The sequence below is a fragment of the Anneissia japonica genome, unplaced genomic scaffold (assembly GCF_011630105.1).
Source record: "Anneissia japonica isolate Jap-2015-1 unplaced genomic scaffold, ASM1163010v1 scaffold284932_len83417_cov205, whole genome shotgun sequence".
Taxonomy (NCBI): Eukaryota; Metazoa; Echinodermata; class Crinoidea; order Comatulida; family Comatulidae; genus Anneissia; species Anneissia japonica.
In genome coordinates this window covers 2,257-16,091 of record NW_022691287.1, presented here as the reverse complement: position 1 = coordinate 16,091, position 13,835 = coordinate 2,257, and the positions used below count along the sequence as shown (strand labels likewise).

The following is a 13,835-nucleotide window of genomic DNA, read 5'->3' as shown; positions in this document are numbered from 1 at the left end:
ATTGGTAGCGTAATTCAAGCTTTAATTAAAAATAGGCAAACTTTTTAAAGTTTTGATAGGCCTACAGTCAACATTTTTACTGTGCAATTCATATCTTAGGCCTGCTAACATACATTTTAAAAAACAACTTAATTTTCAATTACTAAATGTAGTTTTTTGAGTAGATCCGCAATTACCAATATTTTTTGGATATAATGACCATTTCAATGGCAACGTAACATGCCTTAACTACCTCAACTGAATCTGCTGAAATCAATACTATTCCGGCCTTAAACATTACAAATAAATATTAATAGATAGGATTGAAAACAATCTTACCTAAATACCAGATTAAAAGGTGCATAGGCCTATACTTTACTTTCATGGATCATGCACTTGTTTAGTGCATATATCATAAATGTGTATACAATATACCTTAGTAAAAGGGAACGCTTCACTAAGTACCGACTTCATAATTTGCAACACAAACAAAATAAGTCAATGGAGTCACGCTCAGTGGGTTCCATTACATCGTCAATGGCCTGACTTTGAATTGGTTCATTACCTTAAACACAACTGACTTTTGTACTGTGTATAACAAAGACGAATGAAAAAACAACAAAGCTTTTCACTACAACAAACCACTATAACAATTTACTCCATTTTATGATAGTCATAGGTGCAAGTTTTAAGACTGCTTGTCGTAGACACACCTCAAGGAAATGGCATAAAAATTTACTCTAAAGTGAAAAAGCTACAGACGACCCAGTACAATATTATCTAAGTTTTAAAGCGGTCCTCCTGTGTAGCATATTTTATTAAAATGATTTCATCGAAGTTTCATGATCGTTAATGTACTCTGGCCCGTCTAACAAACCCTAGGTAGGCCTATGAGTGACTTAAAGTTCCTCACTCCTTTCCCGAGTCCGCTCTTATGTTTTTTATATTTTCTTTTATCATTTTAAGGTTAAGTTTGGAGTGAGCTACGAATGACAATAATGAATAAATGCCTTTGGTATCTCACTGGTTTAAGAATTCTAGATGAGAACAGATTGTACCGTTACCCGAATTGACCTTAAATCAGAACAAACGAATCTTTTGGAATGTTTGACGAATAAAATGGCATGAATAGGTACGCCAAGATGGATTGTTCCACACTCAATCAACTCTATTTGTGTAACTAAAGTAAACAACACTCTTGATTCGTCCACCAGTTTGGGATACAATCACAAAGCGTCGTCATACGAATTGTAAGACCAAATTATATTCCAAAGCAAATTTGCCTGATCATACAAAACACAATACGCCAAAAATAAGGGAAGGTTGAATAAGTTTATCTAGATAATTTTATGGTCCACATCGTTCGATGATGAGATTTTTTCTCGTAATTAATGATTTTATCGCGAAAAAATGTTAACGCAGAATGGGTTGATGAACAAGCAAAGAAGTTAACACAAACTGATCCTGAACATATAGCAGTAGGCCTATGCTGTTGAAGGCATTCTTACCGACGTATACCTACGATGGAACTGCAATAGCGCCTCCTACAAGTGGATGTCGGTGAGAATTCTTTAAAAAAAACAATCCTATGTACTACCAGGGAGATTTGCCAGCAATGACAACAGAAGCATTGCAAACATCTCCACCTACGTTGAAAGACGGGCAATTTAAGACATCGCCACCAGGTGTACTTCAGTGAAAATCTGGTTCTGAGCACACTTGGTAGCGGTGCCAAAGATTGCTTACTTACATCTTAAGATGGAATGACGAACGCCAACTAACCTCACAGATGAAAACCGAAGCAGACTTAATCGACAATGTAGAGGTGACGATGCTAATGTTATTTTTATCCCTTTCATAAACATATATATAGATTTCCTGATGATGAATAATTAATGTCGAAATATTTAATCCCGGTACGATTGCGTGCATTTCGATACCCGGAGTATGTATTATACTAGCATACATATTGGTGGTTTCATTCTAACTTATCCCAGAAGGTCAGATGATACTGTATTTAACATGATACCTTATAAAGTCAGATTATTCCAAATGAAATTTCAGCATGCAATCGTGGTATAACATGCTTATACCATTAAGCCTGTTTTCCACTAGGCGAATTTAATCGCGCGAATCGAAAGCGTCGGTTCGCTTCCTGATCGCTGATTGGTTGCGCATTTTTTCGCTTCGCAAAAAGTAGAAATACGAAGCTGTTTAAGGGACATGATGAATTTTTATTTTATTTTCCTAACCCGTACATACGCCTTATTAAGGCGTACGTACACCTTATTAAATCGTACGTACGCCTTATGGGTTATTAACATTTTGTTTTCTTATTTCAAATAGCCAAATAGTTTTGCCAAAAACATCCAGACGGAGGAGAAAATAAAAACAACATTTTATTGGTAAATGTAAACAGTGTAGTAATGGGATGGTTAAATGGTAGAAATATACATATCTTATTTTTTGAGATTTCAGGGCAACGGCAGGCCTAATAAGAATAAGCAAACACTTTTTTCCCCCTGAAATTTTCCATTTTTTTCTTGACGGTGGGTGCGCTAATTGGCCAAAAATAAAATTTTATTTTTCGATTCGAAACCATCATTATTGGCGGGCGGCGAGCTCAACACGGTATAAAAAAGTCTCGCGTTATATGCTTATGTTATGAATAGATAGGACGTTTTTTGTTATAATGAACTTCAGAGTAACGACCATGATTTATTCATATCAACTGAGTTTATGTTATTCTTGTCATCTTAGAATCACTCGTACGTATTGATCATTTAGGCCTATTTAAAAACATAATTAAAATGTAATCAATATCTAAATAAACAGAAAATTACATGCAAAATTTGTTATAAAAGAAAACGTCTATTCGTCTCCATAATACGATGTTTTAGAATGATTTTAACATACCAAAAACTTTTTTTAACACAAGCTAGGCAATTCATACCGGTATTAAAAAAACAGCCTTTCAAATGAAATCTAATGAAAAAATGTATTGGATTTTTGACATACTGTAGAATTACCTCACAGGAATCATGTGGTAGACCTACAATAGCCTGAGGTGTAATATGGACTCGACCACAGAGGAGTTTTTAGTCAATAGTCAATTACAATAGATCTACATCGGAGTCTTGTTCTGTAGTCGTCAATTCTTTTTCAATTGTATACATTCATTTTCTATGATCTTGAAGCGGTAATAATACAGTATTGTTATAGTGGACGCTGTTCTCTGGGATTGTAATAAATGAAGCAAAGATTTAAAAATAATCTATTCCAGAAAATATAATTACGAAGATAATAATAATAATAATAATAATAATAATAATAATTACATTTTTATTATTATTATTATTATTAATAATATCACGTGATATGTTTTAACATCACTTTCATAATTATACCAGAGAAACATCTTAGCTCAACCAAGATGGTAATTTTACCTGTGGTGGGTTGGTCTCTCGTTGTTGGCTGTTGAGTTGTGGAATCTGTCGGTTTAGAAATAGGAATTAGGAAAATGTTATTAGTGATCTGCATATGCAATATAAATCTCTTCATATTATACACAGTAAAACAATAGTTTTAATAATAAATGAGGAAAAAGAGAAAAAAGATTTGTCCACATCCCCACAGTAATAATAAAATGATGATGATGAGTTGTGCTGCATTGCGCACAAATGACAAACCACACTACTATTTATACTCCTGGGCAGAGACAATAAAAGTAAAATGCCTTGCCTAATGACCCAAGCAAAATCCACATAAAAACATTCCTTTTAAATTATATCTATTGTAGAAATACAGAATGTAACAAACACGTACACACACATAGGTAGTTTTCGTCGCACGACGTTAACCTTAACTTTAACGTTAGTACCCAACATGCAATGCGATAACCCCGCCCCTTTTGTAAACAAATCAAAATACGCATGCGTAAACCTGTAAATAACGTACGTCGAGCACGTAAAATCCTGAAATTAACGTACTCCGCAACGCAAGATGAATAAATTATGACGTCATCCGTTAACGTTAAGGTTAACGTCGTGCGGCGAAAACTACCTAATATTATTGATAATATAGTTTTATATAAGTTAATAAATATATACTGTATTAATTTTCGCCGCTTGTTTCAGATGTTTAGCCACTCAGCAATCTTGCTCTCACATCTACCTTATTTATTTATTAAATTGTAGGATAGGCTAGCTAGACATCATTTTCACTAGACCTCCTGTGAAAACTATTCCAGCGAGCCCCTAACTTTAGGGGCTTCAAAGTGCTGGATAACGGAGCAGTGGAAATGATTCTTCTGCCATTCATGCCGTTTTTCGTTATTTTAGTTTTCTTTGTAGTATTAGGATATTTCATGGTTATGTTTCTTTTTTTTATGTAAAGCGCATAGGGGCAACTTTCTTTTATTATGCGCTATATAAGACTTTATTATTATTATTATTATTATTATTATTATTATTATTATTATTATTATTATTATTATTATTATTTTACTTTCGCTAAAAAAGAAGGTATTTACAAAAATAGTAAAGTAAAGAAAAGCTTAGAGAACTTCAAAAAGATAAACAACCAACAATGATAATAATATACACTTTAGCGACCCTTATCACCAGATATTATTGATAATATAGTTTTATACAAATTAATAAATATATACGTACATTCGCCAAAAAAGAAGGTATTTACAAAAATAGTAAACGTTGTTAAGAAAAGCTTAGAGAACTCAAAAAGATAAACAACTCACAATGATAACAATATACACTTTAGCGACCCCTATCACCAGATTGATGCAATACGTCAATTGTAAAAGCAATGTAAAAACATAGAGTACACATAAATAATAAGCATCTCCATGACATAAGAAATAAGCACGATGATTAAAATAAATACTATTTGAATTAAATGCGAAGTACTGTTATTGTTAAGTTGTAAGTAGAACACAATGTTAATCATTAGGATGTATGGCGAGGCTAATAATAGCATATAACAATGCACCAAATAATTCCTTATATACAGTGAATTATTCGTTTTTACTAATATTAGTAGCAGCAGCAGTATTACATGTTAACATATATATTCTGGAATTATTGTCCAACACCATGCTAAATCAAATATATTGAGTATAAAGCGTTCAAGAATGTAGTTAATTTTCACGAGGGGTTATCTCGATAATCATCTGCATTAGCACAAGACCGGATCGAAATATCTGTACTGTCAATATCAGCTGTAGGGGACTTACCCGACGCGTAATCCGTCATAATGTCCACCTGTGTAATAGAATCTATTGAAGTAGTATAATCCAGATGTGTTGAAGAATCATATGTTGTATAATACACATGGGTAGTAGGCCCAAATTTTACAGCGGTAGTAGGCCTAGAATCTACTTGAGTAGTGGAATCCTCTGGTGTCGATTCATCAATAATTGTCGATAAAAATGTTGTTTCAACTGGTACGTCACTTGTCGATTGTCTAATAGCTGTCGATTCATCAATAAGTGTTGTTGATGAAAATGTTGTTTCAACTGGTGCATAACTTGTCGGTTCATCAATAGTTGTTGGTTCATCAATAATTGTTGATGAAAATGTTGTTTCGACTGGTACGTCGGTTGTCGATTCTTTAATAGTAGCCGATTCATCAATAAGTGTTGATAAAAATGTTGTTTCAACTGTTGAGTAACTTGTCGGGTCATCAATAGTTGTTGATACAAATACTGTTTCAACTGGTACGTCGGTCGTCGGTCCATTAATAGTTGTCGATTCATCAATAGTTGTCGATAAAAATGTTGTTTCAACTGGTACGTAAGTTGCAGATTCATCAATAGTTGTCGATACAAATGTTGTTTCGACTGATCCGTCGGTTGTCGGTTCATTAATAGTTGTCGATTCATCAGTAGTTGTCGATATAAATGTTGTTTCAACTGGTACGTAAGTTGTCGATTCATCAATAGTTGTTGATTTAAAAGTTGTTTCAACTGGAGCCCAAGTTGTAAAATCTTCGAGAGTTGTTGATATAAATGTAGTTTCGATTGCTCCTATAGTTGTAAAATCTTCGATAGTCGTCGAATCTCCAATTGTTGTGGACTGTGCTGTTGTTAACACTAAAATTATGCATTGAGCATTTCAAAATGTAAACGTTTAATAACTGCTACGTTCGTTACATAAAGTCTAGGTAGCTCATATACATTTTCTTCAAAAAATCAAGCTCAGTAAAATGAAATGCAAAACACAACAAAACAACATCATTCAATCTAAAATATAATACAATTTTTAAAAATTTGGATGCTACTGCTGCTATAATGCAAGTATTAATTACAGTATATTAAATAATTACAACTCGCAAAAATGTGGCATTTCAGAAAAAACTAAAAAGCACTTTTCATAGAATGTTTTTTTTTTTAAATTTAAATAAATATATGAGAAAATAATATGAGAAAATAAAGAGAAAAAATCATGGGCGTACGTAACAAAGCGAACGCTTCGTCAAATCTGATATAGAAATGCAAATTTGTAATGCGGATTTTGCATGCCTACCTTCATCACATGTTCTACCATCTCCTTGGTAACCATTAGTGCAATAGCAGTTACGCACACCATCTATTATATCACAAACGGCATTGACGTCACAAGTCAGAATGACACAGCTAATGTCAAGAGACTCATGAGGATTGCACGAACATTCGTTAGAGCAATTATAAGCAATTCGTGTTTCATTAGCCTGCAGAAAAAAATATCAAACAAATAAATTAAAATACAATACCGTAAATGCTCGAAGCAATTTTTAGAGGCTTTAGTGCGGCGCTTATATAAACAAATTGGCGAGGCACTTTCCATGCCCGTTCCCATGTTACCTATTTCACATGTTCCCATAGTCTATCATAGGTCTTATCATAATAAATAAACGCTTATAAAGAAATGCTTGTCTTATTTGTTCATTTTAACACTGTGTCATTGTATGTAAAGCCCTGTTTCTCAAAGTGTTTCTACACACAGTAATATAATTATACTCGATTAAGTGTAGCGGTGCTTATTCGAGAGCGGCGATTAACGGAAAAAAATCACGATTGGTGCGGTGCTTATTCGAGAGCGTTGTTTATTCAAAAGTGGCGCTTATTCGAGCGTTTACGGTATTTGCCAATTTGAATGTTTACAAGAAGTAGTATAATCCTTCGTTAATACTTGCTTATGGAATAAGTAACCCTACATCACCTTGTAGTATTCTCCGTCTTCACTCCAGCATCCACAAGTGTCAATCGGCACACATTCGTTGTTTTCTTTAACGAACCCATCATTGCACTCGCACGCTTCTACACATGTACCGTCGCATCCATCAGTATTTTGGTAATCGGCGCAAGTCGCTGCACATGGTGATGTACAGATGCTGTAGGTCGAGCCTGCTGGACAATCAAACGCTAACGAAAAAAAAAACATGTAATAAAATTAAAAAAAATGAAATACCTTTTGTCACGATAAAAATGCTAAAGAATGTAATTTGATAATTATTTAAAACAAAAACCTATCTCACTTACGACAGAATCCATCATGCCGCCATGGCTCAGGTTGACCACCTGCGTCGCGGCAGGCCTCTGCATAATCATTGATGTCGTCACAAATCACTCCCTGATCTGGTAAGGTGGCGCATGCGTCGTACACACATGATTCGTAGAATGGCATGGGTGTTACATACTCAAAACATTCGCCAAATGGTCCTATTAATACATAAATATAAACAAACGTCAATTTCATCAAACAATATACTGTATACTCTTAAAAATAAGACGTTTAACATAACATATGTAATATATTATACACATTATGACAGCATGAATAAGCACATGTTTGGTGATTAAATTAAACAGTATAAAATCCGCATACTTTTTGTCGTAAGGTAATACATAATCCAAGTATCGAAAGATGACATTTTTGATGTCGAAATATTGAATCCTGACACGATGGCGTGCATTTCGATACTTGGAGTATGTATTATACTATCTTATCTGAGATTAATCAATGGACCTTTTGGTTTTTGTCGTAACTTGTGCATTTTATATACAAAACTGTTTAAGATATGTATTATAACAGTTGGGTGTACTGTACTTTAGAAGTATGGAGAAGGTTAGAAATGCTTTAGATGTTTATAAATGTATGCCCTACACCCTTAATTCCATGTTAAGCCACAGTATAACTTACCTGCCCTGTTAAGAATGACCTTACATATGTTCTCAGCTTGTGTGACATTTTCATAATCCTGGCATGGATTTGGAGATTCTGTACCACCTTCACAGGTTCCATCCACAAACCAACTATCTCCAAACTCGTCAACATTTTCAACCTGCAACATAAACAAAAGCCAGGCGTGCACTACCAAAATTTGTCTGTCAGGCTCAAAAGATAATGTTTCAACACTAATGTTTCAACACAAAATTTTACATAGCCTTTAAGCAGTCGTTCTGTGGAGTCTTAGGAACAGTATCCAAGAAGCAGGACTTAAGCAAAGATGTCCATTATACTATCAAACAGAAAGGTCTTCCAGATATTTCAAGGATAGAGATATTCTTTTATTTCATTATCGTTACAAAAAGCAAGTGACTCGTATTGGCTGCTTAGGATATCTCATCTTATATATTTTGTTTTTACATATAAAGAAACCGAAATATATAGATGAGACAAATCATACTGAAGTACTTTTACTTTATGTAACATTTTTATACTGTAAATTGTATATTTTAAATAAGTTTTAAATTCTGCCATGACAAAGCAAATTATTTTAAATCTTAAATATAATTTGGGCAGTCTTAATATCAAGCTTTAATCGTAAGAATAATTATAATATATTTTTTGTTTCATTATTTTAATGGCAAAATCATATAGACATAGGCAGATGGACGTGGAGGTCGTGGTCTGTAAATGAACAAAATAACTTTGAACGACATCCACCTAGTTAAAAATAAATTCATAGTAAAAAATACTGTGGATGTATTGCATGTAGGAAATCCTCAAACTACGTCTTTAATTAAAACATATTATTACTAGATTTTCACGTAATACATGGATTATATAGTAATGATCTTACTTCAGTTCCATCCGGTAATATAAACTCATTATCAGCATTGCCATCAAAGTTACCACACAGACCACATGTTTGATTGAATAGAGTCGGTGGTACCGTGACCCTAGCTGAGTGCGTACCATCCCAACGAACCACCAGCCCGGGACTTGACCGGAGTACCTGTTTAATAACAAATTTACATTGATAACGACATGAGTTACGGTCTAGGAACAAGTCCATATCTATTTATACCGATATAAATAAGTCTATTAAATAGTCTAGGAGCCAACATTGTTCATTGAATTAATTGAAAGGGCCAGGGCAAGAGGTGTACGTTGGCACGTAGCACAATCAGAACGCCGCAGGTGCGAAGGGGGGTGGGGTGCAAGGGTTTGGGAGGGGGTGTCCCCTTCCAAAATTAGGAATATTCTGAAAATAATAAGCTGCTAGATGCTCATACAAGTTGGCGTGTTCTGATTTCTTTTCTTTGCTGTTTGCTGCGATAGTTCTTCCGATTTGATTGATCATATCGCTACAATTTGTGGAACAATATATAGGTCTAGTCAGCAACAGAATGCAAAATTATTAAAATTAGAAATATAGGTCCAAACGGAAAACATTATTATTAATATTATTATTATTATTATTATTATTATTATTATTATTTGGTGGTAGCCACTGTGTGCTCGCTGAACAGTTGATATCTATAGGTCTCCTGTCCAATTCCCATCACTTCTCTCCTTGTGTTTCAGCGAGGCCTGAAATGCAAGTTTCAGTAGCACACCATCTTTCGGATGAGACATTTCAGTTGGTGAAAAATGGCCCATGTACATGCTAAAGAATGCAGAACACTTCAAAAAAGAGTAGAGGATTATCTCCTGGTGTATTGTCCAATCACAACCAAAAGGACTCTACTGGAATAAGTCTTCTTTGGACTTCTGTCGTTTAACTTGATGTTTACACCGAATAAATCCAATCCAATTTTAGGTACAGCGTAATTCAATAAATTAAAAACAAAATTGGAAAGTAGAGAGAAATCAGTCGTCATGTAGATCGATTATTATTTTAATAAAGTTCAGCTGAAAGTATTGTATAGTTAGTTAACCAAGGTAAAATATTCACAAGATGCCTACACCGAAAATACAATGATACTGAAACAACTCCCAATATTACACTGATATCAAAGGCTTTATATATAGGCCTACCACTAATTACAAAGATCATGATGTATTTAAAATACAATAATTAATAGGGAGCTTTCTTTTGATTGCATGAAGACGATGCAGTTTGGCCTGAAGCTACAATAAAAACACAGGGAACTGGTCTCAGATAAATTAATACGTTCTGCGTTCACTTTCGTCGCACAAAAATCGAAAGCTCCCAAATGCAAAAAATTAAACGCCTTCTAGAAATAGTATGTAGAATAATGTGTTATATAATATCAATTACTTACAGTGAATGCTCCTTCGTAGCGCATAAATGCATCAGGTGATAAGATTGTTGGCAGATTTACTCGAACTCCATCTACAAACACTACATCCCCTCCTCTCAATTCGATTATCTGTTAGAAAAGCAATATTTCGTTATTATTGTACTTCAATTCATTTTACAAAACATGCAACTGTGCAATAGTTGGGCAAGTCACTTTACTTAAGTGTGTCACTCCATATGTGCAAATAAGTAGCTAGAAAGATATCGTGGTATTGAACGTTTTAGACTATGCTGCATTGAATTGCAAACACAGTTACAAATACTCTACAGAGGGCGATGAAAATCGCAGTTTGTAAAAGTTGGAACAAAGATACTAGAAACGCAAGATAGAACTCTCCACACAAATAAAAACTGTATCACCAAATTGCATGTATACTATACTAACAAAAGTTTGTTTATCCCCGCCTTACGTACGTCGACGGGAGATAAACAACACTTAAGTAAATTGTCATTATTGGAAATAAATTAGCGCCGCGTACGTCGAGAGATGTGTAAACGATATGACATAATCAGCTTCACTTTTGCTCTGCGAATCAGCGCCTTGAACCCCTTCAAATGTTAATTAAGCTGCTCTTATTTAAAAGTTCTAAATACTACGTAAATTACTTACCCTTTCCCCAAGTAATATCGTCAGCATCCGGGTGAATGCAACAGTGTCATCGGGATTTCTCTTGAAATTAGTGACAGTGATGCTAAAGTGATTGTTGTAGTCACTACTGCAATCTCTGGTCAGTGTATAATCACAAACGCCCTGGAAATCATATTTCAGCCCATCGTATGTTATATAGTGGGGATCACCCCAGACACGACAGAATGCCGGCGCTGAAAATTGAGTTAAAACATTAGGCCGTTAAGGAAATAATATATGCTTTGATAATTTGACCTGAAAATGTAGCCTTTAGCACAGCCACAATACATTCAGTGAGTGATGGCCTATAGACTCGAGGGCTAATTTAAAAAAAAATCCAGACAGACCAACCTCAAGTGCCCGGCAATACATTAATTTTGTTCGAACTGATAATAATAAAACATGATAACACAAAATAATAATAATAATAATAATAATAATAATAATAATAATGATAATAATAATAATAATAGGCTAATAATAATAACAATAACAATAATACATATAATAATAAAAATAATATATAACAAAAAACAATAATTTTCAAAACATAAAACTCATTAAGTAGATCATTAAGTGCACTCTAGTATACAACATTATCATAAGAGGATTTATTAAAAAATTATATAATATCTAAATATAAAATGATTTAAGAAATATTATATTCACGAAATAATACTAAGATAATTACCTCGCGTGCAATTGTGGCCGTCTCTTTGGAAACCATCAATACAGTAACAGCCTCTAACATTATTCTTGATCTGACATTCAGCAAACTCACCGCATGTTAATGGTAAGCAGGATACCTGACCGTCTTCACACACACAAGCTGAAGAGCAGCCACTTTCCACCCATTCATCGCCAGGCTATATAAGTAGATTTATTTATTCACTTATATTTATTACAATTTGAAAGTGAGGAACTACTATAGAATGGAATGTAACATAAAATTAAATAAATATGCAGTATTAAGGACAGAGAAAAAATAAAATAGGCACATTGAAATCAAACACTTTTAAAGTATTTGAAAATGTGTTGGTACAATTAAAAATAATGATCTATTGTACAGGCCTATAAATATATTATGACTGTACATTACTGTTTTTTTATATTTTTTTAAGCGCATATCTTATCGTAACTCTATCATTTATATGTATAAGCTTGCGGTACACCACATAGTTAGTTCTGAGAAGAACTGTTGTAGTTGAGAAAGTCTTCAGTTACGTTTCGATTGAGTTGCTTCAATTGTCTTTAGGAGATATTCTCCTGAAAACGATTGAAGCAACTCAATCAAAACGTCGACACTTTCTCAACTACAACGTGGTGTATCGCAAGCTTAAACATATATGTTTGCCATGCAAACCTTCAAACAAAACTCTATCCTTGTTATTCAATACTTAAGAATTAATATATTTCAAGTAGTAGGACTTTTGCATACTTGATAATATACTCCGTACCTGATAATATATTCCATCAACAAAGCATCCACACTGCGATAGTTGGACGCAGTGCTCTCCACTAAGGACAGTTCCACTTGGACACTCGCACGTTTCTACGCATGCTCCAGGGCAGTCATCAAACTCAACCAGCGCGCATGTCACTGGACAAATGCTGCCGCATGGGTTGTAGACACGATCTTCAGGGCAATCAAAAGCTTATGGGGAGAGAATAAGCATTTTAATTTAATCAATAATTTGCCCTAAAAAATAATAGAAACATAAATACGTAGGCAAAATTAAAATGATATACTGTTTCTAAATGTATTGAGTATACATATTAGGATATTAGAGGTGTATGTACATATTTTATGTATATTTATATATACATAGTTTGCATATATGCCTATGGATATATATACATACATACATACATATATATATATATATATATATATATATACATATAAGCATATACATAGTTTGTATATAGGCCTATGGAGATATATATAATAAATATATACATACATACATATATGTATATATAATAAATATAAACATATATATAGTTTGTATATAGGCCTATGGATATATATATATATATATATATACATATATATATATATCCATAGGCCTATATACAAACTATATATATGTTTATATTTATTATATATACATATATGTATGTATGTATATATTTATTATATATATCTCCATAGGCCTATATACAAACTATGTATATGCTTATATGTATATATATATATATATATATGTATGTATGTATGTATGTATATATATCCATATATACATATATAAATATATATATTATATATATATACATACATAATACATACATACATACACATATGCTTAGCCAGCGAGCCGTCTGGCCGTCTTTTGGACGGCCTACAGTTATTTAGGTCGGCCACTTTTACCGTGACGGCTTGTCCTAATCAGCTTGGCCTGGCCTAATTGGGCCTAGTCTACCTTTAGCAAATTCTTTATATTCTTCAAATCTATCAAATTTTACATTAAACTAAAGCTAAATCATATTTATGTTTGATAAAAACAACATTTATTGATTGAATGTACATCGTACCAATATTCGGTAGGGCTTCCCAAAGATGGGCGTGGCCTGCCCATCGGCTCAGTGCCACGCCCACTGGCTTCCATTTTGGACGACCTATTTCGTTTTTCTGGCTAAACCCCTGTACATGTATATATGTATATTCTTATACACATCT

The 13,835-nt window shown here is 33.6% G+C and overlaps 1 protein-coding gene across 1 annotated transcript in view; it reads right to left on the bottom strand.

The window, feature by feature from the left end:
- Nucleotides 1–13,835, bottom strand: part of LOC117099988 (IgGFc-binding protein-like) — a gene marked incomplete at its 5' end in the record, with an annotated part of 34,949 nt that overhangs the window by 18,862 nt on the left and 2,252 nt on the right. Inside the window, 11 exons of the mRNA XM_033239515.1 lie at nucleotides 3,426–3,470; nucleotides 5,231–6,088; nucleotides 6,522–6,705; nucleotides 7,197–7,399; nucleotides 7,517–7,696; nucleotides 8,178–8,319; nucleotides 9,061–9,216; nucleotides 10,490–10,597; nucleotides 11,138–11,349; nucleotides 11,847–12,021; nucleotides 12,613–12,809. Of these exons, the coding sequence (XP_033095406.1) occupies nucleotides 3,426–3,470; nucleotides 5,231–6,088; nucleotides 6,522–6,705; nucleotides 7,197–7,399; nucleotides 7,517–7,696; nucleotides 8,178–8,319; nucleotides 9,061–9,216; nucleotides 10,490–10,597; nucleotides 11,138–11,349; nucleotides 11,847–12,021; nucleotides 12,613–12,809 (2,460 nt within the window). The remainder of the gene's footprint in view (nucleotides 1–3,425; nucleotides 3,471–5,230; nucleotides 6,089–6,521; nucleotides 6,706–7,196; nucleotides 7,400–7,516; nucleotides 7,697–8,177; nucleotides 8,320–9,060; nucleotides 9,217–10,489; nucleotides 10,598–11,137; nucleotides 11,350–11,846; nucleotides 12,022–12,612; nucleotides 12,810–13,835) is intronic.